Raw genomic sequence first — 22,425 nt, 5'->3', positions numbered from 1 at the left:
GTCAAAATGTCAGTAAATGTTTTATAATAGATGGCGCTAAAGCCATCTGGACCTGGGCTCTTGCCAATTTTCAATTCTTTAATGGCCCTTTGAATTTCTGAGGCTTCTATGTGGTTTTCTAATTGGGAAATGTCATCTGCTGTAAGGGATGGGAGTTTGGATTCCTTCAGATAATCTTCAATGGCATGTATCTTGTCTTTTGAAATGTCTGTCGGTTTGTGTTGGGGCAGGAGATTATACAGAGCAGTATAATACTTGTGGAAGTGGTTTGCAATTTTGTCTGTCGCTCTGTCAATTTTACCCGATTTGTTTTGGATACCTAAGATAGTGTGTTGGGCAACCTGACCTCTCAATGCCCTTGCCAAAATTTTGCCCGTTTTGTCCCCGTGTTCGTAATATATCTTCTTTTTAAAGAAGAGAAATCTCCTAGACTTGGTTTCTAGAATTTGTTTAAGGGTTTTCCTGAACTCTAATAATAACTCCGCTGATTGGGTTGTGAGTGATTGTTTATGGAGTTTCTCTAATTCATGAATTTTATTGGTTAATTTGAAAATTTCTTTATCCATTTCTTTTTTTCTGCGTGTTCCCATTTGGATCAATACCCCTCTAATATAGCACTTGTGTGCCTCCCATACCATTAAAGGGTCTGCGTCAGGGGAAATGTTATGTGTGAAATATTCAGTCAGTGATGATGTTAGTTTGTGTAGCAAAATTGGGTCTGTCAACAGGGAAGAATTCAATCTCCAGGTATTAGATCTAGCTGTGGGCTCCGAGAGGTTAAGAACTATGGAGATTGGGGCGTGATCTGAGATAGTCTGCAGTCCTATGTTAGCACTGGATAATGTGTGTAGATCCCTCTGTGAGATAAATAAAAAATCTATTCTCGCATGACAGTCATGTGGAATCGAGTAAAAGGTATAATCCCGATCATCCGGGTGTAGAAAACGCCACGTGTCAATGAGGGATAATAAGTGTAAAAGATTTTTGATCAGTTTAAGGGTTCTATACGTAAGGTATGTTTTTCCTGAGGATGTGTCCTCCGAAGGGTTAAGAGGGACATTAAAGTCCCCTCCTAGGATCAAACAACCTTTATGAAAACTTGTTAATTCTGTAATCATTTTTTGGCAAAACGAAAATTGCTCAGTATTTGGGAAATAAACATTGGCCAGAGTTAGGGTGGTCCCGTGACTCGACCCTTACAGGAAGATAAATCTACCCTCTGGGTCTACTAATTTATCAGTTAGTTCGAATTTTGCATCTTTACTGACCAGAATTGAAACCCCTTTGGACTTGGAAGTGTTATTTGTAGCATGATGTGCCTCTGTGAAGTAATGATCAGTAAATCTTGGTATATGGTTCGTCCTAAAGTGTGTTTCCTGAAGGAAAACAAAGCTGGGCCTACCTTTTTTTTAATTCTCTGAGAAGAGTAGTTCGTTTCTCAGGGATGTTCAAATCCCTAACATTGTGCGAGATGACTGTGGGGTTGCGTCCCAGATCTGAGTAGGCCATGGCAGAAGTTCAGAGAGAGATGGTTATATGTGCCTGCAATCACAACTTCGAGAAAATAGAAAAAAAAAAAAGGAATAATTAAATAAGTAATACTCATAATTCTATCACTTTATGCAAGTAAGTAGGTATGAAATAGAAGCCAGAGATTATAGATAAGAAAAAGAAGTGAGAATGGGGAGAAAAAAAAAGGTCAAATTTAGTGTACACGGGTAGGCTCAAAAGTGTCCTACCTTAGACACTATTGCGGGGTCGGGGGAGATGCCCGATGAGTACAACCCTTTAATAGTATACACCTCACTATGTGTATATGTGTGTAAGAATTAAATTTACATTCACCAGTGGGTAATCTAAGCAAGGCCAGACTACGGCCTAAATAATCTTATTCTATGTGCGGAAAAGTCTAATCTGCACTAACGATACTGAATGAACAATAATCAGTAATGAACAAACATCTATGAACAAACATCTACAGACACCTTATTAATGCATTGTCGATCAAATATGTGATAATACATAAAGAGACATTAATAATTATAGCTGTGCCTGTGATTGCTCCTGGGAAAAGAGGATAAACATGAAACTGCCCTCTCTTCCCAGATATCTTTACTCTGAGCTGTCTATTCAAAAATAAATGTCAAAACAAGAGATAAATGCTGGAGCCTATAATACACACCGTATGAATTGTGCGTTGCTGCACAGACTGCATCACATCAGGAGGAAAACAACAAAAACACGAAAAAAACAGAGAAAAAATAAAAAAAGACAAAAATTCTTAATGTAGAATTAAAGGCTGGTATATGTGGTTCAGCTGACAGTCAACCTTTGCCTGAAGACTGGATTGAAGCCTCTAATCAAGCAGGGTATTCGATCAGTCCTGCCCAGATTCTTTGGAAGTCCATAAACTATAGGTAAGTACTAGCGCTAAAAACACATGTATTAATAGTAAATATAAAGTTTAAAGTGCATATATGCGTAGTGTCCCAAGAAATAAAAACAAATATGTAATCCTAAAGGAACAAAAGTCCACAGTGGAAAAGAATAATCCGTGCGAATAATCTTGTCTGCTTCCCAACCGTCAGCTTGTATATCATCAACTTAAGCGAATAGATGAAATACGCTTACCAGAGAAGTTGGATTCTACTGCCATAAGCATAGAATCAATGGAGCTTAGTGCCACCCAGGGCGAAGTAGTGGAATGTTGGAGGCAAGGGTAGAGCCTCTGCAAAACTGGGACATCCCCTCTTTATCCGCCAAAGCAGAGCCAAAGATGAATTCCAGAAAACGAAGTGGTTCCTCAGTTCCCCATCTTCCCTTTGAGGAGAACCTCTACTTCTCTTTTCAACCTTCTGCTAGATATTGGAATACCTTCACCTGGACTGGTAGAAGTCCTCAGCACTGGCTGGGTGGTCAGAGGCAGTTGCTGCCTCTGACCACCCAGCCAGTGCTGAGGACTGCCTCTGACCACCCAGCCAGTGCTGAGGACTTCTACCAGTCCAGGTGAAGGTATTCCAATATCTAGCAGAAGGTTGAAAAGAGAAGTAGAGGTTCTCCTCAAAGGGAAGATGGGGAACTGAGGAGCCACTTCGTTTTCTGGAATTCATCTTTGGCTCTGCTTTGGCGGATAAAGAGGGGATGTCCCAGTCTTGCAGAGGCTCTACCCTTGCCTCCAACATTCCACTACTTCGCCCTGGGTGGCACTAAGCTCCATTGATTCTATGCTTATGGCAGTAGAATCCAACTTCTCTGGTAAGCGTATTTCATCTATTCGCTTAAGTTGATGATATACAAGCTGACGGTTGGGAAGCAGACAAGATTATTCACACGGATTATTCTTTTCCACTGTGGACTTTTGTTCCTTTAGGATTACATATTTGTTTTTATTTCTTGGGACACTACGCATATATGCACTTTGAACTTTATATTTACTATTAATACATGTGTTTTTAGCGCTACAATTTATTTCATATTTGTTTTCCTTTTGGTCACTTGGTTTGTAGCAGCTGTCTTTTGTTTTTGTTTTTTTGGGTAGCGCATTAATCATCTTTCCCTTCACTGTTATAGGTAAGTACTAACTCAATCTAAAGCGTGTGGAGTTAGAGAATATGAAGGTACCAAACCATATGCAGTTATGCTTTTTAATGAACGAGAGCTAATCCGTTGTTCCTTCAAGCAGGTCAGAACAAAGATGGGGTTGTTACTCCCGGTCTTCCATCTTGTTCCTGGCGGAGTGTAGGTGACTGCGTGGCGTGCCCGCTGACTGTGCTTCTTGATGGAATTGTTTCTGTTTTTTGGAATGGTGTTTCTCTGGGGTTGCCAGAGGGGAGCGAGGTGGGCTCCGTTCTTGGGGTGGTAGGGTGAACTCCTGATACCAATCCGGTAGATCATTCAGATCAATTTGAAGTGCATTGCAAAATTCCGGGAGGTCATCTCGTGTGCGGAGCGTGTGTTGTCTGCCGTCGAAAGTGACCGGTAAAGCAAAAGGGAAACGCCACGTGTATCTGATATCTTTCTCCCTTAATTTGTCCAGTAAAGGTCGCAGGGCCCTGCGGTTTTTCAAAGTGATCTGAGAGAGATCTTGAAATAATTTGATGCATTCTCCATTGAACACTATCTGGTCATTTCTGCGGGCTTTTAAAATTATTTCTTCTTTAAGTGCAAAATTTTGCAAGCAGCAAATAATGTCTCTAGGAGGTAAGGTGTCTGGACCCCTTGCTCTCAGAGCTCTATGCGCCCGTACAAATTCAATATCCGTGTCTTCTGGTTTTTCTAAGAGACTATTTGCAGAACTGAGGGGATTTGGTCGGCCATAACGGATTCTGGAATACTGCGAACTCTAATATTATTGCGTCTTCCCCTATTATCAAGGTCTTCTAAATGCCTGTTCATCTCAATAAAATGACGAGCATGAGAAGAGGCAACTTTATCTAGTCTATTGATTTTAGTGTCTCTTTGTTTTCCTGCTGTTTCCGCAGTGGCCATCTTTTTCTGTAGTACCAGGTGGCTAGTTTTGAGATCTGTGATGACAGCAGAAAACGAGGCTTTGATGTCAGCTGCAAAGCCTGACATGTCCTCATATGTAAGGGGATGATCAGAGCGGGAGCTTCTCATACCGTTTTCCTCTGCTGCTGACTGTGTGTCTTCACTGAAGTCCTCGTCCGCATGGGCCGGCGCCATCTTGCCTCCCGCAGTGACTCTCAGAACAGCGGCTTGATTCCTGAATATGTCAGAGATATTTCTCCCAGCGCTAGCGGCCATAGAGCGACGAGAGCGAGTATGATGAGGGTGTCTGTTTTGTCTGCTCATCCTCTGAAAATGGGTGCAGAAAAGACGGGCTGGGGCCGTGTGTTTGACGGAGCTCTTCAGCTAAGCTACCATCCTCATCGCGCGCCAAGCCACGCCCCCCCTTGGTACACTTTTTTATTCACATGTGGAGATTATATGAGACGCAAGGCTGGAGTTCGGATGCTTGCTCTAAAACCCTATCCATGTGGTTTAAATGCGCTTTAGCCTAACATGAGAATGTAGGCATTGGAATTCGGTGAGTGCGTTTCTTTAGGGGAGTGGAATCACAGACACATTGGTGTGGTGAATGGATTAACCACTTCAGCCCCGGAAGGATTTACCCCCTTCCTGACCAGAGCACTTTTTACAATTTGGCACTGCGATGCTTTAACTGCTAATTGCGCGGTCATGCAATGCTGTAACCAAACAAAATTTGCGTCCTTTTCTTCCCACAAATAGAGCTTTCTTTTGATGGTATTTGATCACCTCTGCCGTTTTTATTTTTTGCGCTATACACGGAAAAAGACCGAAAATTTTGAAAAAAAATGATATTTTCTACTTTTTGTTCTAAAAAAAATCCAATAAACTCAATTTTAGTCATACATTTAGGCCAAAATGTATTTGGCCACATGTCTTTGGTAAAAAAAATGTCAATAAGTGTATATTTATTGATTTGCGCAAAAGTTATAGCGCCTACAAACTAGGGTACATTTTCTGGAATTTACACAGCCTTTAATTTATGACTGCCTATGTCGTTTCTTGAGGTGCTAAAATGGCAGGGCAGTACAAAACCCCCACAAATGACCCCATTTTGGAAAGTAGACACCCCAAGGAAATTGCTTAGAGGCTTTTTGAGCCCATTGAATATTCATTTTTTTTGTCCCAAGTGATTGAATAATGACAAAAAAAAAAAAAAAATTACAAAAAGTTGTCACTAAATGATATATTGCTCACACAGGCCATGGGCATATGTGGAATTGCACCCCAAAATACATTTAGCTGCTTCTCCTGAGTATGGGGATACCACATGTGTGGGACTTTTTGGGAGCCTAGCCGCATACGGGGCCCCGAAAACCAATCACTGCCTTCAGGATTTCTAAGGGCGTACATTTTTGATTTTACTCCTCACTACCTATCACAGTTTTGAAGGCCATAAAATGCCCAGATGGCACAAACCCCCCCCCCCAAATGACCCCATTTTGGAAAGTAGACACCCCAAGCTATTTGCTGAGAGGCATGTTGAGTCCATGGAATATTTTATATTTTGACACAAGTTGCGGGAAAGTGACAATTTATTTTTTATTTTTTTTTTTTTTTTGCACAAAGTTGTCACTAAATGATATATTGCTCACACAGGTCATGGGCATATGTGGAATTGCACCCCAAAATACATTCTGCTGCTTCTCTTGAGTACGGGGATACCACATGTGTGGGACTTTTTAGGAGCCTAGCCGCGTACGGGACCCCGAAAACCAATCACCGCCTTCAGGATTTCTAAGGGTGTACATTTTTGATTTCACTCTTCACTGCCTATCACAGTTTCGGAGGTCATGGAATGCCCAGGTGGCACAAACCCCCCCCCCCCCAAATGACCCCATTTTGGAAAGTAGACACCCCAAGCTATTTTCTGAGAGGCATGGTGAGTATTTTGCAGCTCTCGTTTGTTTTTGAAAATGAAGAAAGACAAAAAAAAAAATTTTTTTTTTCTTTTTTTAATTTTCAAAACTTTGTGACAAAAAGTGAGGTCTGCAAAATACTCACTATACCGCTCAGCAAATAGCTTTGGGTGTCTACTTTCCAAAATGGGGTCATTTGGGGGGGTTTTGTGCCACCTGGGCATTCCATGGCCTCCGAGACTGTGCTAGGCAGTGAAGAGTGAAATCAAAAATTTACGCCCTTAGAAAGCCTGAAGGCGGTGCTTGGTTTTCGGGGTCCCATACGCGGCTAGGCTCCCAAAAAGTCTCACACATGTGGTATCCCCGTACTCAGGAGAAGCAACAGAATGTATTTTGGGGTGTAATTTCACATATTCCCATGGCATGTTTGAGCAATATATCATTTAGTGACAACTTTGTGCAAAAAAAAAAAAAAAAATTTGTCTCTTTCCCGCAACTTTTGTCACAATATAAAATATTCCATGGACTCGACATGCCTCTCAGCAAATAGCTTGGGGTGTCTACTTTCCAAAATGGGGTCATTTGGGGGGGGGGTTTGAACTGTCCTGGCATTTTATGCACAACATTTAGAAGCTTATGTCACACATCACCCACTCTTCTAACCACTTGAAGACAAAGCCCTTTCTGACACTTTTTGATTACATGAAAAAATTATTTTTTTTTGCAAGAAAATTACTTTGAACCCCCACACATTATATATATTTTTAAAGCAAATGCCCTACAGATTAAAATGGTGGGTGTTTAATTTTTTTTTTTCACACAGTATTTGCGCAGCGATTTTCAAGCGCATTTTTTGGGGGAAAAAACACACTTTTTTACATTTTAATGCACTAAAACACACTATATTGCCCAAATGTTTGATGAAATAAAAAAGATGATCTTAGGCCGAGTACATGGATACCAAACATGACATGCTTTACAATTGCGCACAAACGTGCAGTGGCACCAAAATAAATACATTTTTAAAAGCCTTTAAAAGCCTTTACAGGTTACTACTTTAGATTTACAGAGGAGGTCTACTGCTAAAATTACTGCCCTCGATCTGACCGTCGCGGTGATACCTCACATGCATGGTGCAATTGCTGTTTACATTTGACGCCAGACTGACGCTTGCGTTCGCCTTAGCGCGAGAGCAGGGGGGACAGGGGTGCTTTTTTTTTTTTTTTTTTTTTTTTTTTTTTTCTTTATTATTTTTTTGCTTTTTTATCTTATTTTAAAACTGTTCCTTTCATTTTTTTTTTTTTTTTAATCATTTTTATTGTTATCTCAGGGAATGTAAATATCCCCTATGATAGCAATAGGTAGTGACAGGTACTCTTTTTTGAAAAAATTGGGGTCTATTAGACCCTAGATTTCTCCTCTGCCCTCAAAGCATCTGACCACACCAAAATCGGTGTGATAAAATGCTTCCCCAATTTCCCAATGGCGCTATTTACATCCGGCGAAATCTAAGTCATAAAATGCTCGTAGCTTCCGGTTTCTTAGGCCATAGAGATGTTTGGAGCGACTCTGGTCTCTGATCAGCTCTATGGTCAGCTGGCTGAATCACCGGCTGCATTCTCAGGTTCCCTGTTGAGACAGGAGAGCCAGAGAAAAACACGGAAGACGGTGGGGGGGGGGGGCATTCTCTCCCACTGCTTGTAAAAGCAGTCTAGAGGCTAATTAGCCGCTAGGATTGCTTTTACATGAAAGCCGACCGCTGGCTGAAAAGAATGATACCAAGATGATACGTAAACCTGCAAGCATCATTCTGGTATAACCACTCAAAGTCGTGAATGCTGTACCTGAAGACAAAAAAATGGTTAACAATAAAGCACAGTAAACGGTAAAGTATAAAAAATTGCATACCTGAAAAGCAAACATGATAAAACATAATAACAATAAAACATTGCAGAATAGAATACAGTAAAAAAGAGCAGAAGAATAGAGAGAGAGAGAATAGAGAGAGAACAATAAAACGACAACTATTATTTTTTATTTTATATTTTTGTTTGTGTTTTTTTTTTTTTTTTACACTTTTTTTGTAACTGTAACTTTTATAACTGTAACCGGTTCCAGGTTCGGGTCTCTCAAAATGCGATGGCATCTTGGGAGACCCTGTGAAAGTGTGCCTAGTCTGTGCAATGCTGTACCCTACGCTAATACTCAACTAGTGAATGGTAGCGTTCAAAACATTCACCAATGCAAAGACCAGGATTGTCAGGACAGGAGGGACAATAATAGCAGGTGTCATGCCTATATCCGCGTTTGCTGCAGACACAACATCTTTTTTGGGGGGGTTCGTTGGGTAGGGGTACTCGGGAGGACATAAAAATGCCTCTCATGCAGCCGACTGCATTTGGTTGGGGATGTGAATGGGGGAAGTACGGGCGCTGCAGAAGTGGTGGGTTCCCAATTAGGATTGGCGAATGCAGCAGGAAGGGCATTATGGGCACGACGGGCCTGTGTTTGTCTTCTTGGTGGCAGCGGGACACTATTTGTGCTTGCCACCTCACCAGCTTGAACTGCACTTATGGGACTCGCCACGTCACCAAGTGTTACTGCAGTGCTGGTTTGACTACGACCGGGGTGTACTAGGCCGCTGGCGCTTGCCAGTTCACCAAAACGCTACCAAAAAAACTGTTAACGATCGCAGGGATCAGGCCTGACTCTGCGAACGCTGCAGTTATGCGTTTAGTGTTTTGTAAGTGACAGTGATCGATCGATACTGCACTTGGGTGGGCTGGGCTGGGCCGGGCGGAGGGGCAAAACGCAGGTGCTAGCAGGTATCTGGGCTGATCCCACTAACACTGCGTTTTTGGGAACCCTAAACTGCTGGGGACGCCAGTATAGATCTGATCGGATCAGATCAGATATTGATCAGTTCAGATACTATACCACTAAGGGAGGTGTACGGTGCGTGCGTGGGTGTTAGCGCTACTGGCACTAACCTGACGCTGCCTGGGGCTGGTGCTTGCCAGTTCACCAAAACGCTACCAAAAAAACTGTTAGCGATTGCAGGGATCAGGCCTGACTCTGCGAACGCTGCAGTTATGCGTTTAGTGTTTTGTAAGTGACAGTGATCGATCGATACTGCACTTGGGTGGGCTGGGCTGGGCCGGGCGAAGGGGCAAAACGCAGGTGCTAGCAGGTATCTGGGCTGATCCCGCTAACACTGCGTTTTTGGGAATCCTAAACTGCTGGGGACGCTAGTATAGATCTGATCGGATCAGATATTGATGCGTTCAGATACTATACCACTAAGGGAGGTGTACGGTGCGTGGGTGTTAGCGCTACTGGCACTAACCTGACGCTGCCTGGGGCTGGTGCTTGCCATTTCACCGAAACGCTACCAAAAAAACTGTTAGCGATCGCAGGGATCAGGCCTGACTCTGCGAACGCTGCAGTTATGCGTTTAGTGTTTTGTAAGTGACAGTGATCGATCGATACTGCACTTGGGTGGGCTGGGCCGAGCCGGGCGGAGGGGCAAAATGCAGGTGCTAGCAGGTATCTGGGCTGATCCCGCTAACACTGCGTTTTTGGGAACCCTAAACTGCTGGGGACGCTAGTATAGATCTGATCGGATCAGATATTGATCCGTTCAGATACTATACCACTAAGGGAGGCGTATGCTGCGTGCGTGGGTGTTAGCGGTACTGGCGCTAATCTGACGCTGCCTGGGGCGACGCATATCACCGCCGGGCGATCAGGGGGCTAAATCTTTATTCGGTAATAAACGGCGGGTGCCCTGACACTATAAAAAATAAACAAACTAACCAGCGTCACCCGTAACGGTTATACAGTGATCAGTGGTGAAAGGGTTAACTAGGGGGCAATCAAGGGGTTAAAACATTTATTCGGTAGTATATGGGGGTCCCTGTCGCTATAAAACGCTGACGGCGAACCTAAATATTTACCTCACTAACTAGCGTCACCAGCGACACTAATACAGCGATCAGAAAAATGATCGCTTAGCGACACTGGTGACAGGGGGTGATCAAGGGGTTAAAACTTTATTAGGGGGGTATCCTAGACCTAAAGGGGGCATAACACTCACTGCCCTAACACTGTAACTGTCACAAACTGACACCAATACAGTAATCAGAAAAAAAAAAAAACAGCTTGGTGTCAGTTTGTGACGGGGGGGGGGGGGTGATTGGGGGGGCGATCGGGGGGGGGGATCGGGGTGTTTTGTGTGCCTGGCATGTTCTACTGTGTGTGTGTGTGTTGGTGCACTCACATTGCAGTCTTCTCTCCTCGGCCCGGAACGGAAAATACCGAGCCGAGGAGAGATGACATCATTTCCTCTTCCTCTGTGTACAATACAGAGGCAGGGAAATGATCCCATTGGCTGGGAGCGATCGCGAGGGGGGGGCCACGAATGGATGGCCTCCCCCTCACCACCGATCGCCGTGGGAGATTTGCCGACCGCCGCAGGCACCGGGGGGGGGGTCCGATCGGACCCCCCACCCGCGGGCAGGCAAGGACGTACCTGTAAGTCCTTTTGCCTGCCCGTGCCATTCTGCCGACATATATAGTCGTGCGGCGGTCGGCAAGTGGTTAAGAGATCTTCACATCGACTATAGATCCTCTTCAATATTTTATGGACTTTATTTTTTATATTTTGGAAAAATTTTTTTTTTTTTGTAGCTTCACTAGCTACATCATATCACTTCACTTGTCACAAGGTGTTTAGTGCTATTTGTCAATTTAGTGCTATAGCATTTATTATATTTTAGCACGTCAGTTATATTCTCATTTGTAAATTGTGAGTCACATGTCACTTTAGCGGATTTAATACTCCTTGTGCACAAACATTTAGCGCCGCTATTTTGACTTTGTGTCATTATCCCAGATTGACCAATAGTTAAAATTCAGCTTTTATATAATAAACATATTTCATATGAAACATTAGCAAATGAGACTGCAATCATCTGCTGGGATGTGGTTGTTGTCACACTACCCATTATGATGGTGTTGTCTGACTTCACTGAAGTTTGAAAGTCACATGAACAGCAAATATTTGCAAAGTGTCTCAGTTTTAAATTCTTAAAGGGTTTGTTAAGCATCTAAGTTAAATCATGTAACCTCCTCCCTTACATTATAATCAAATATGCTGTATGTGTGTTTTTTTTTTTTTAAATGATTCAGCAAAATGCCTTTTTTTACAGTGCCGTGGGACACTCAGGTGACCTGCCGGCGCTCTCCCTCCTTGATCTGAGAACTACAGTGGGAAGGGCTGTTTCCCTGCTGACGTCAGCCGCTAGGAGAGCAACGGGAGGTCACGTGAGCTGTCACTGTAAATAGGGTATTTCAAATAATTTTTAAAACACACATGCTGCACGTTTGATCATAATGTAAGAGAGGGGATTGCACCATTTATCACAAGTAATTTCAAGAGCTATAGCAGCCGGGGGGGAGGGGACGGCTCACACACAGACTCCAAGCTGACAGACGGGGAGGGTGAGAGGAGAGCAGCGGATGACAGACGCATGTAAACTGACCACGGTAATCAGAGCTCAGCAGCTATAATTACTGTGGTCAGCAGACGGGACACAGGAACTGGTAGGATCAACCAGGTTTTTTTATAGCTTAGAGAGACACAAATGACACAGCACAAGCACTATGCTGTGTGAAAAATATAATGATATGCAGCGCTATAAATGTAGTATTGCAAATAAAAAGTCCATAATCTTTGAAATAAAGTCCTTGTTCAGGAGAAAATGCTGGAATCACCCACAGTGTAGACAGAAATACAAATTAGGTGAATACAGACTTCTCATCCACCAAACATCAACACACCAGGCCTCTTACCAAAAAGAATAGACCACTTAATCACGGGTGTTCAAACAGGCATGATAAATCCACAGAGCCACGAAACCATTAATGGAGATCACAGATGTCTGGGTCTTGTAGTTCCACCAAATAATCAGAGGTGCATGTATAAAATATAAAAGAAGGAACTTCTCATGGTGTAGTATTATAAAACCAGGGTCATATTTATTGAGAGAAAAATCCAGGGTACTCACATTTCATCAGATAAAAACGAGCATATAAAAGACAGCAGTCTGTATAAGCAGCATTTAGTGACTTCAGAACTCCTCCCAATGCGGCGTTTCTTCCAATCGAACGCCGTCAGGGGCGTGGCTAGAGTTTATACTGAATTATAGTATAGTGTATATAGGAGGAAGAGCGGAAGCAAACACGTCCATTCCCTGTGTTCCAAGCCTCTCTTCCATCCACAGGAAGCGGAACCACAGATGACCGGATGTTTACATCCAGGTCTCAAAATACATGGCTAGAAACACCCATGGCGGCCATATTTAGGGAGACTAGATAGGAAACACTATAGATGTATCCATATAATCTCTGAGAGGGGAAGGAAAACAAACCCAGGCCAGATTGGAAACAAGAATAATAATAAAACGAAAAAAATTAAGAATACTTAACCACTTCAATACCAGGCACTTAGACACCTTCCCGCCCAGGCCAATTTTCAGCTTTCAGCGCTGTCGCAATTTGAATGACAATTGCACGGTCATACAACACTGTACCCAAACATTTTTTTTTATCATTTTGTTCCCACAAATAGAGCTTTCTTTTGGTGGTATTTGATCACCTCTCCGGTTTTTCTTTTTTGCGCAACAAATAAAAAAAGACCGAAAATTTTGAAACAAAACAAGTTTTTCTTTTTCTGTTAAAAAATTTTGGAAATAAGTACATTTTCTTCTTCAATGACGGGCACTGATATGGCTGCACTGATATGGCGGCACTGATGGGCACCAATGAGGTGGCACTGATGGGCACTGATAGGTGGCACCGATGGGCACTGGTATGCGGCACTGATGGGCACTCATAGGTGGCACCGATTGGCACTCATAGGTGGCACCGATGGGCACTCATAGGCGGCACTGATGGGCATTTGTAGGTGGCATTGATGGGTACTTATGGGTGGCACTGATGGGTACTTATTGATGGGCACTGATAGGTGGGCACGGATGGGCACTGACAGGTGGCACTGATGGACGCTGATGGATGGCACTGATGCCCCTAAGGGTGGCATTGCTGGGCATCAGTGCTATATAATGGTGCCAATCAGTGCCCATTTGTGGGCACTGATTGGGCACATGTGGATGGCCATGGGGTACATACCTGGCCATCCACATGTTGCCCCTTCCCTGGTGGTCCTAGTGGCAATCCCTGGTGTCCAGTGTGGTCATCTGAGGGGGGGCTGCGCTGATAAACAATCAGCGCAGACCCCCCCTGTCAGGAGAGCCGCCGATCGGCTCTCCTCTACTCGCATCTGTCAGACGCGAGTGAGGAAAAGCCAATCAACGGCTCTTCCTATTGACATCGTGATCAGCCGTGATTGGACACGGCTGATCACGTGGTAAAGAGCCTCCGCCAGAGGCTCTTTACCAAGATCGGTGTAGCGGTGTGTCAGACTGACCCACCGATCGCCGCGATGCACGCCGGCATGTTATCTTGCTGGACGTCATATGACTGAATCTGCTATGGGCCGGGCGGGAAGTGGCTAAAAAATCCAAAATTGGAAATATTGAGAGTAATTAATAGAAATTACAGTTTATTCAAAAAACTGCCTCTATAATAGACGTAATGCTGCCATCTTGTGGTTGAAAACAGGTATAACAGGGAAATCAAATATATACAAGCAACATACAGAAAACATATAAAAAGATAATAAAAAATCTATAAAAAAAAGGGAGAGCAGTCTGGGGGTTCAACTATTGTTAATAAAGGCATTCACATTCCATTCTATGTTCAAACCAAATGGTCTGTAAGATTTTAAACAGAAAATCCACCAGGTCTCCATCTTTGAAATCTCACTCCTAATATGGCTGCCTCTCCAGTGAGGATCAAACTTGTCTATGGCCATAAAAGATGTGCCCTTTGGACTCTTACCATGGCATAGGGCATAGTGTTTAGATAAACTATGGTTCAAGAAGCCCTTACGAATATTTGCTAGGTTGCTCCTTGAGCCCATGGTTGGATGGTGCGGCCCTCATAATGTGGGCCGCAAGGGCTAGTGATCATATATTTATTTATTTCAGGTACTTATATAGCGCCGTCAATTTACACAGCGCTTTACATATACATTGTACATTCACATCAGTCCCTACCCTCAAGGAGCTTACAATCTAAGGTCCCTAACTCATTCATACATACTAGGGACAATTTTGACAGGATCCAATTAACCTACCAGCATGTCTTTGGAGTGTGGGAGGAAGCCGGAGTACCCGGAGGAAACCCATGCAGGCACAGGGAGAACATACAAACTCCAGGCAGGTAGTGTCGTAGTTGGGATTCGAACCAGCGACCCGTCTTACTGCTAGGCGAAAGTGCTATCCACTACACCACTGTGCCACCCACGTTCTTAGTTGAACAAGTGATAAAGCATTCCACATCATACGATCGACAAGTAACATTAGAACTAAAAGTGGTATGTTTCCTCTCCTTAAGGCAATTATTTAGACAAACTTCACATTTTCTACAACAATAGTAGCCCTTGAAATCGCAGAAGAAGCTTGGTTTTACTGGGGGTCTAATTATATTTGGGGTTACTTGAAGTTTCAATGGGGGTGCACCTCTATAGGTGACCCTGGGTTGTTCAGGGAGCAAATGACCTAGTATTTTTTCATTTTTTAAAATGCCCCAATGCTTTCTAAAAATCTTTTTAATTGAAAAATGCTGATCCGAGTAGGTGGTATTGAATGAAAAATGAGAGGGAATATCCCCACCTTCTCTTATTCACTATGCTGTGTATTATGCTGTAAAGGATCAGGATATTTATTTTTTTTGTGGGTTACTATCACTTTAAATCTTCAATTCAGGGGAAAAAAAGACCCTTGCTTCTCCCACTAACACTTTGGGTTGTAGGTGGACCTTTGGAATTCTCACTAACAATGCAGGACTACTGGTCCTGCATTTTATGTGATAACATCAGATTGCCTGTGAGGTTTGTTTTCTGACATTGCAAGGGCCATTGTTTTCTCCGGAGTTCAGCTTTTTAAAGTGTCACTACACGCAAAACATGTTGTTTTGAATAAAGTATAAAGAGATTAGAACCTGTCCATGTTTTCTGCTGCTGTCTGTACTCCTGTAAGGGAGATTCATCTTCTCTACTGGTCTTATTCACTATTATCATCAAAATTAAAAAATAATCCCAAATTTCGAGTTGACCCCAGAACAGTAATAGAGTAAAAATCTTCCCGCAGGATTCCCTCTCACTTCCTGCTTTGGGTATGGGACAGGAAATGAAAGGAAATCTCAATGGGACACAGATGGCAAAACAAAAAACTGAAAGGGGTTTTAACCCTCCATTACTCAATCCAAAATGGGAAAAAAAGAATACCTTTAATCACACTTTTAGTGTCATTGTACAATAACCATATTAACATCTGTGCAGAGCTTAATATACCCCAAAACAGTGTATAAAATAAATATTAATACCAAAGTGTCAGTGTTAATTACACTATAAATATATTCCAGTAATATATGTATGTAGTAAAACATTTTTAAAACAAGTAATCCTATTGATAATGAAAGTCCACTTAGTTCTACAAAATTATGTAACCACATGACTGTTTAGTGCAAAATCTTCTGAAATTATTTGATGCTGTACACCTTCACTCACACTTTTTGTATTATGCTCACAACCAAGTATGAGCCTCTAAATCATAGGAGGTCAACTGGAACTACCCTATGATCATTCCATCTTAATTCAGATGCTCCTACGCAAATTCTCAGTAGAAAGAAAAAGGACAAACAGTGTTCACTGCTTCCAAAAGCAAATATCAAATAAGTGGATTAAAATACTCGCATCAAGAACCTGTGTGAACACACCAATTCCCACCGTGAGCCACTCTTATGCCCTGTACACACGGTCGGACTTTCCGACGGAATATGTGTGATCGGAGCTCATTGGCGGAAATTCCGAGCGTGTGTGGGCTCCATCTGACTTTTTCCTTCGGAGAGCAGGCTATAAAATTTACAGACAACAAAATCCATTTGCGTAAATTCCGACTGTGTGTGGACAATTCCGACTCTCAAAGTGCAACGCATGCTCAGAATAAATTAAGAGGAAAGCTATTGGCTACTGCCCCGTTTATAGTCCCGACGTACGTGTTTTACGTCACCGCGTTCAGAGCGATCGATTCCGACAACTTTGTGCGGCCGGGTGTATGCAAGACAATTTTGAGCCAACATCAGTTGGAAAAAATCCATGGATTTTGTTGTCAGAATGTCCGATCAATGTCCGATCGTTTATACAGGGCATTGCTGTTTGCAGTGTTTTGCCTTTCACCCACACTTAGTGCCGGTTCACATCTACACGGCTTCAACAGCTGCCATCCTGCACGACTTAATTGTGGCTTGCATGCAACATCATTAACAGAAGTCAATGCAAGTCACCTCAAAGTAGTGCAGGAACCTTTTTCTATGTTGCTGCGAGTTGAGTGGCACCGATTATAATAATTCCATTGTCAATGGGGTTTGACTTGTCATGCAACTTTGAACTCTCAAGTCGCGAGCCTTATGGTATTATGCTCACCACACAAAATACCTCTAAGTAATAGTAGGTCAGCTGGCCCTTTAAGAACTTCCAGGTTGATATCTTTCAGTCAACAAAAATATAGGGCTCGTTGCTCCCAAAAATCAGTAACAGATTAAACACACTCACATAAATTCTAAATGTGCTGGCTCTTTAAGATCTCCAAGGATATTGTCCTCCATTCACAAGATCTCTCAATGCTGTTTCACACAATAAAACCTCAGTAAAACAAGCAGACATAGTGCTCACTGTTTCCAAAAAATATTGATTAAAATGGATTAAAAAAACTTACATAAAACTTCATGCTTGAGCTCAAGCTTGTCTCCAGCTCTGTATGCCAATACACAGACTCCTGACTAGTGTGATGATGTCACCCAGGGATAACGCCACCTTACGTTTTACATCCAATTGACTTCATCAGAGGCTGAAGCACCTCATGTTCATCATGCCGAAATAGTGTCACTGTGACATCTTAAACATCACAGCCATCTTACTACATCCCCTGTATGCTGTGCATAAACATTACAGCCATCTTACTACACTTACTGCAAGCTCTGCATAAATATAATTGTACATCATTGTTCAGATTAATTTAGTCTCTTTATCACGGTGTTGTCTTACTCTTATTATTAGGATAAGCACAATAATATGGCCGGTGCCAATTTAGGTGGTAAAGTCATCGCAAGGATAATTTGTTCTGAAAAGGGTGAGAAAGAGATGCCACTGTTTGAGTCTAATACTGACACCATGGAGTTTCCATTTAATAATGGATCTGCTGACATCCCTGTAAGTATACTTTTCTTTTGTATGTTATTTTGCAGTAAGTTGTGCCACGTGTTGTGATATTGTTGCAGAAATACAAAAATATACTTTTTGGTTATAAATGTGTTGAATAATTTTCCAAAAACCAGGAAGACCTAATAAAAGATATAGGCGGCATTACATAGAATATTGAACATTCAGGCTGGAGTATTCCATGTGTATTGCAGCATGTAATACACATGCATAGGTGTGAATGAACCCCTAGGGTTTCCCTTTCTTGCTAAACCGCAGCACATTGATGCAAACCAACCACACAGAAAACAATAGGATATCTACTTGAAATGCATGCCCATGCACCAGCATGCATGATATCTTAATCGTACAGTACAGGACACAGTCTGAGTATTCATAGACCCTAGGTTATAGGCTGGTACCTTACTGGACACTGGCAAAGATTTGCAGGACACACCCCCTATGTATACTCCTATGACACTACCCTCTACTCTGTGAGAGCTTTTTTTCTAGTGTCCTAAGATGATGGACCTCTTCTTCCTCATCAGAATTATTTGCTTCACTAGTTTATTTTACTTTGGACAATCAACTCTTAAATCTACTCCTCACTATTTTCTAATTCAAAAATTCGAGTGCATCCATATTGGTGCAACTTGGTATAACCTTGGGAGCTGGATTTCACACTATGGGGATTACCTATATTGTTGCTTGAGGCACTGGATCCCGCTTGGGCTTTTACCTTGGCACTTAGTGCAACAAGTGTAGTTAGCCGAAGAGTGCAATACAGGTCGAGGGCCATAGTCCATCCCTATAGAACTCAGAACCTAAAGACCCCTACCCTTCTGTTTTGATGTCCTATAACAAGACATGACACAGATTTCAAGAATAGCTTTCTATTCTGCCCATATGTGTAGACTCTTATGGCGAAGCGCCTGGACAGCTAAAGCTGTTTGCAAACATTGCCTCAATGCCTTTTTGAAGGACGACGTTTATTTGTGGAGGCACTTTACAAATTCAGCAAAGGTGTCACAGGAGGAAACCTGCTATGTTCTTCCACAACAGAAGGTTCCTAAACACCATTTCTCAGGTGTTGCCACATCTTCAAATAGAAGAGTGCCCCATCCTTTCTTTTCAGGGTTCATCTTCCAAGTCAATTCTCTCCCCTTCTTTTTGGTGCAAGACATGGAACACAAAGCCTACCAAGTCCACCACAAAACCTCTTCACAATGAAGGGGCACCCTCCTTACTCTTTGTGGAGGGACATCTCTTAGTTTGTTTTCTCTGGGTCACAGACATCCCAGATCTGTCAACTTAAATCTGTGGTTTCATTGGGGTACAAAATTGAGTTAAAAAAAATCGACCCCTCATGATTTTCTTCTCCCAAACCAACCAAAATCTTCTAAAGGATAGTCAGATTTGCAGACCGTCCACAGCTTGTGGCTTGTATCAACCACCAAGGGTACCACAAGTCAGGCAGCCTTAATAGAAGTAAGTCTATTCATCTCATGGGAGCAGAAACATCGTCCATCCCTCTCTACTGTTGACATCCTAGAAGTGGACAGTAGGAAAGTAGATTACCTTAGCAGTCACTGCCTGAACCATGGGGAATGGGCCCATTCATCCTGATGTCTTTAATCTCCCCCAGAAATGGGGGACTCCACATATGAACATCCTAGCCTCCAGACATTACCCTTGTTTGTGGCCAGGTCCAAGGATCCTCTAGCACTGGCATTGGATGCTCTGAGGATTCCCTGAGCCCCATTCCTTTTCATTTATACTTTTTCTCCAGTGTAAATTTTGCCCCGACTACTCCTCAAAGTAGATCAAGAGAAAAAAAAAACAGTGATTGTCGCCAAACTTACCCAGGAGTACACGGACATACTCAAACTTTTAGGAGACAAACTCTGGCTTTTTCCAGAGACCAAACCTTCTATCTCAGTGTCTTCTGTTCCATCCTGCTTCTCAGTCACTGGCTTTAATGGCATGGTTTTTAAAACCCAGTTTTTGAGGGACAGAACTCTGGTTCTTTCATTGTCACATTACTCAAAGTATTACTAGTGTGAACATTTTCCAGTCAGTGCCAGCTGTGGACCAATCCCAGAGAATTCTCGGTTGCCTCTCATTCTGGCCTTTCTTCAATCGGGACTTATGGTCCTTAAGTTCTCTTAAAGTGTCACTAAACCCACATCATAAAAAACTATCAATAAATGATGTATTACGTGCTGTTCATACTCAGTCACTATGAGATTTGTTTTCTGCAAAAAAACTGTTTGATCCTGCTGCTCTCTATGTCCACCACTGTTCGTGTCCCTAATTCAGCTAGAGATTTTGCAGCTGCGGTGGCAACTCTGCACATGCTCAGTTTTTAGTGAGTTTCTATGCTGAGCATTTCCTCCCCATCACATCCGAGCAGCTCATGTAACTATAGTCACACACGTGTGCGTATACACAGTGGTAAATGACAGTCCACTCCTTCCCTCCTCCTCCATATCCACTAACCAGCTAAACACAATAGGGGTAGGATATTACATCTTGATTCACCTCCCTCTTATTCTAATACACAGTCTGGAGGGACTTGACCCCGCCTGTAAATGGCAGAAATCCACCCACACCATGTTATTTGCACAAAATAAAGATTTTGTTTCAAGTATATATTTGTATGCCAATTTAAAACTGTTTATTGATATTATTTATTTTGACTCTATATGCCAAAGGTTTGCTAGCAGGACTTTTTTAGATGCTGCTAGCAGGACTTTTTTTTACCGTCCTGCCAGCAGGACTTTTTTAGATGCTGCTAGCAGGACTTTTTTTTACCGTCCTGCCAGCGCACTGCTCCAGTGTGAAAGCCCTCGGGCTTTCACACTGAAGAGACAGGAGCGGCTCTTTCAGGGCGCTTTGCAGGCGCTATTTTTAGCGCTGTAGCAACTGCAAAGTGCCCCAGTGTGAAAGGGGTCATACTGTACTCCAAGATATGGAATTTACAGGCAAGTTAAAATTCCTCTTTTTGCTGCTTGAAAATGGACAAGTCTGAATAGGCCCTTGCAACAATGCATAAGAACCCATGCTTTAAGAAAAAAGGTAACATTTTAAATGTTTTTTACAACCATTTTAATGTTACTGATACATGAATGTTTCATACTACACACGCAGCTGGTAACAGTTTATTATTGAGTCTTTATTTTTGTTTTGTTTTTTATTATTATTATTATTAATGATGATAAACCTAATTTCTTTCTTTTTTGTTTTTTTTTTGTTTTTCCTAATATCCATTTCAGGGGCTTGTTCTTGCTGAAAACAGCCCTGGGAGAGACAGCACTGAATATCAAGTTCAGTTCTATCTCGAGTTACATCCAGTAGCACCAGTACCAGGGGAAATTTCACCGTTTTATCTTCCTTTTATGTTTTACAATGGTAATGTGAAAATTTTCAAGCTTTCTTAGTGTGGATGTTAAACAAATTGTAAAATATTGCTTAATATGTTTTTTTTTTTTTTTAAATGAAATGTATACTAGACTAGACACAATGGACATGTTTATAAAGCAGCAATCGTGTCTTTCAACAAACATTCACTTGTGGTGAATCAGTCACTGTGTCATTTAAAAAAGGCAAACATTGAAGATTTAACCACAGTGAATGTCAGATTCACTGCTTTATTAGCATTAACATATAGTATATGCCTCTGAACCTCTTGATACATGTACATCTGTTGGATAGCTTAATTCCAACTATGATTAGTAGGGATTAGAATCTTTGGCAAATCTTGAAGTAATCCTTAATTCAGTGTGACTGTATTGATGCCAATCCATCAACATAATTTGTTGAAATTCATAAAAGTAATTATAAATATTAACTAGCCCAAGTGATATTCTATGAACAGTTCTTTTTTGAGTTGTCGTTATTTTATTCCTCTATACTGCATTATACATGCATTTTAGCAGTAAAAACTTTGGGGGGAAGATGGGATCAGAGAAATTTAGGTATCCTGAGTTGAAATTCATCTGCTCAGATGCATATACTGTACATTTACTATACCCAGATGTGTATGGAAAGCAGTCAGATGCCAACGCTTAAAGGGTTGGTAATAAACTAGAGTACCCAGAGTCATTAAAAGTTTTACCTTGCCATGCATTAAGATCATTAGGGTCAGGGGGCTCCCTGCTGTGCCTTTGCTCATCCCTACTACTGCATAAGTCTAAAGAACTAATGAGGTACAGGAAAAGAAGATTCTGTTGGTTTTGGCTGTTGTTTCTGATGCATCTGTACAACTAGAAAATGCTAAGGCGTTGATGCACTCTAGTCCTATATCATTTTACCCTTCCTAGAGTAAACAATTGGAACCTTGGAACTCAATTCACAAAAGTTATCGCTCCCTAATATGACAAGGCTTTATGAGGAGTTTATTGAGCACAGCAGAAAAAGGAGCCAGGGAGATAAAATACTTGGGTGCTGGGTGCACACCTATGCGTTCTTCCGTGCATTTTCAGATTTGCAGAAACGCACTACAGTCTATTTAACATTAGTTCTTATGGGTCACATTCACATCTATGCCGTTTCCACCAGTGCGTTTTTTGGAAAGGTGTTTTTTACACGCAGCTTGGTGCATTTTTTGCTCCAAAGTCTTCAATGGAAACTCAT

The 22,425-nt window shown here is 42.1% G+C and overlaps 1 protein-coding gene across 1 annotated transcript in view; it reads left to right on the top strand.

Moving 5' to 3' along the window:
• SMCHD1 (structural maintenance of chromosomes flexible hinge domain containing 1) overlaps positions 1 to 22,425 on the top strand; it is a 622,004-nt gene that overhangs the window by 496,618 nt on the left and 102,961 nt on the right. The window contains exons 37-38 of the mRNA XM_073631430.1: positions 17,650 to 17,802; positions 21,066 to 21,201. Of these exons, the coding sequence (XP_073487531.1) occupies positions 17,650 to 17,802; positions 21,066 to 21,201 (289 nt within the window). The remainder of the gene's footprint in view (positions 1 to 17,649; positions 17,803 to 21,065; positions 21,202 to 22,425) is intronic.

The sequence above is a fragment of the Aquarana catesbeiana genome, linkage group LG05 (assembly GCF_042186555.1).
Source record: "Aquarana catesbeiana isolate 2022-GZ linkage group LG05, ASM4218655v1, whole genome shotgun sequence".
Lineage (NCBI taxonomy): Eukaryota > Metazoa > Chordata > Amphibia > Anura > Ranidae > Aquarana > Aquarana catesbeiana.
The sequence above is the reverse complement of the archived record's forward strand: the minus strand, read 5'-3'. Positions and strand labels throughout refer to the sequence as shown.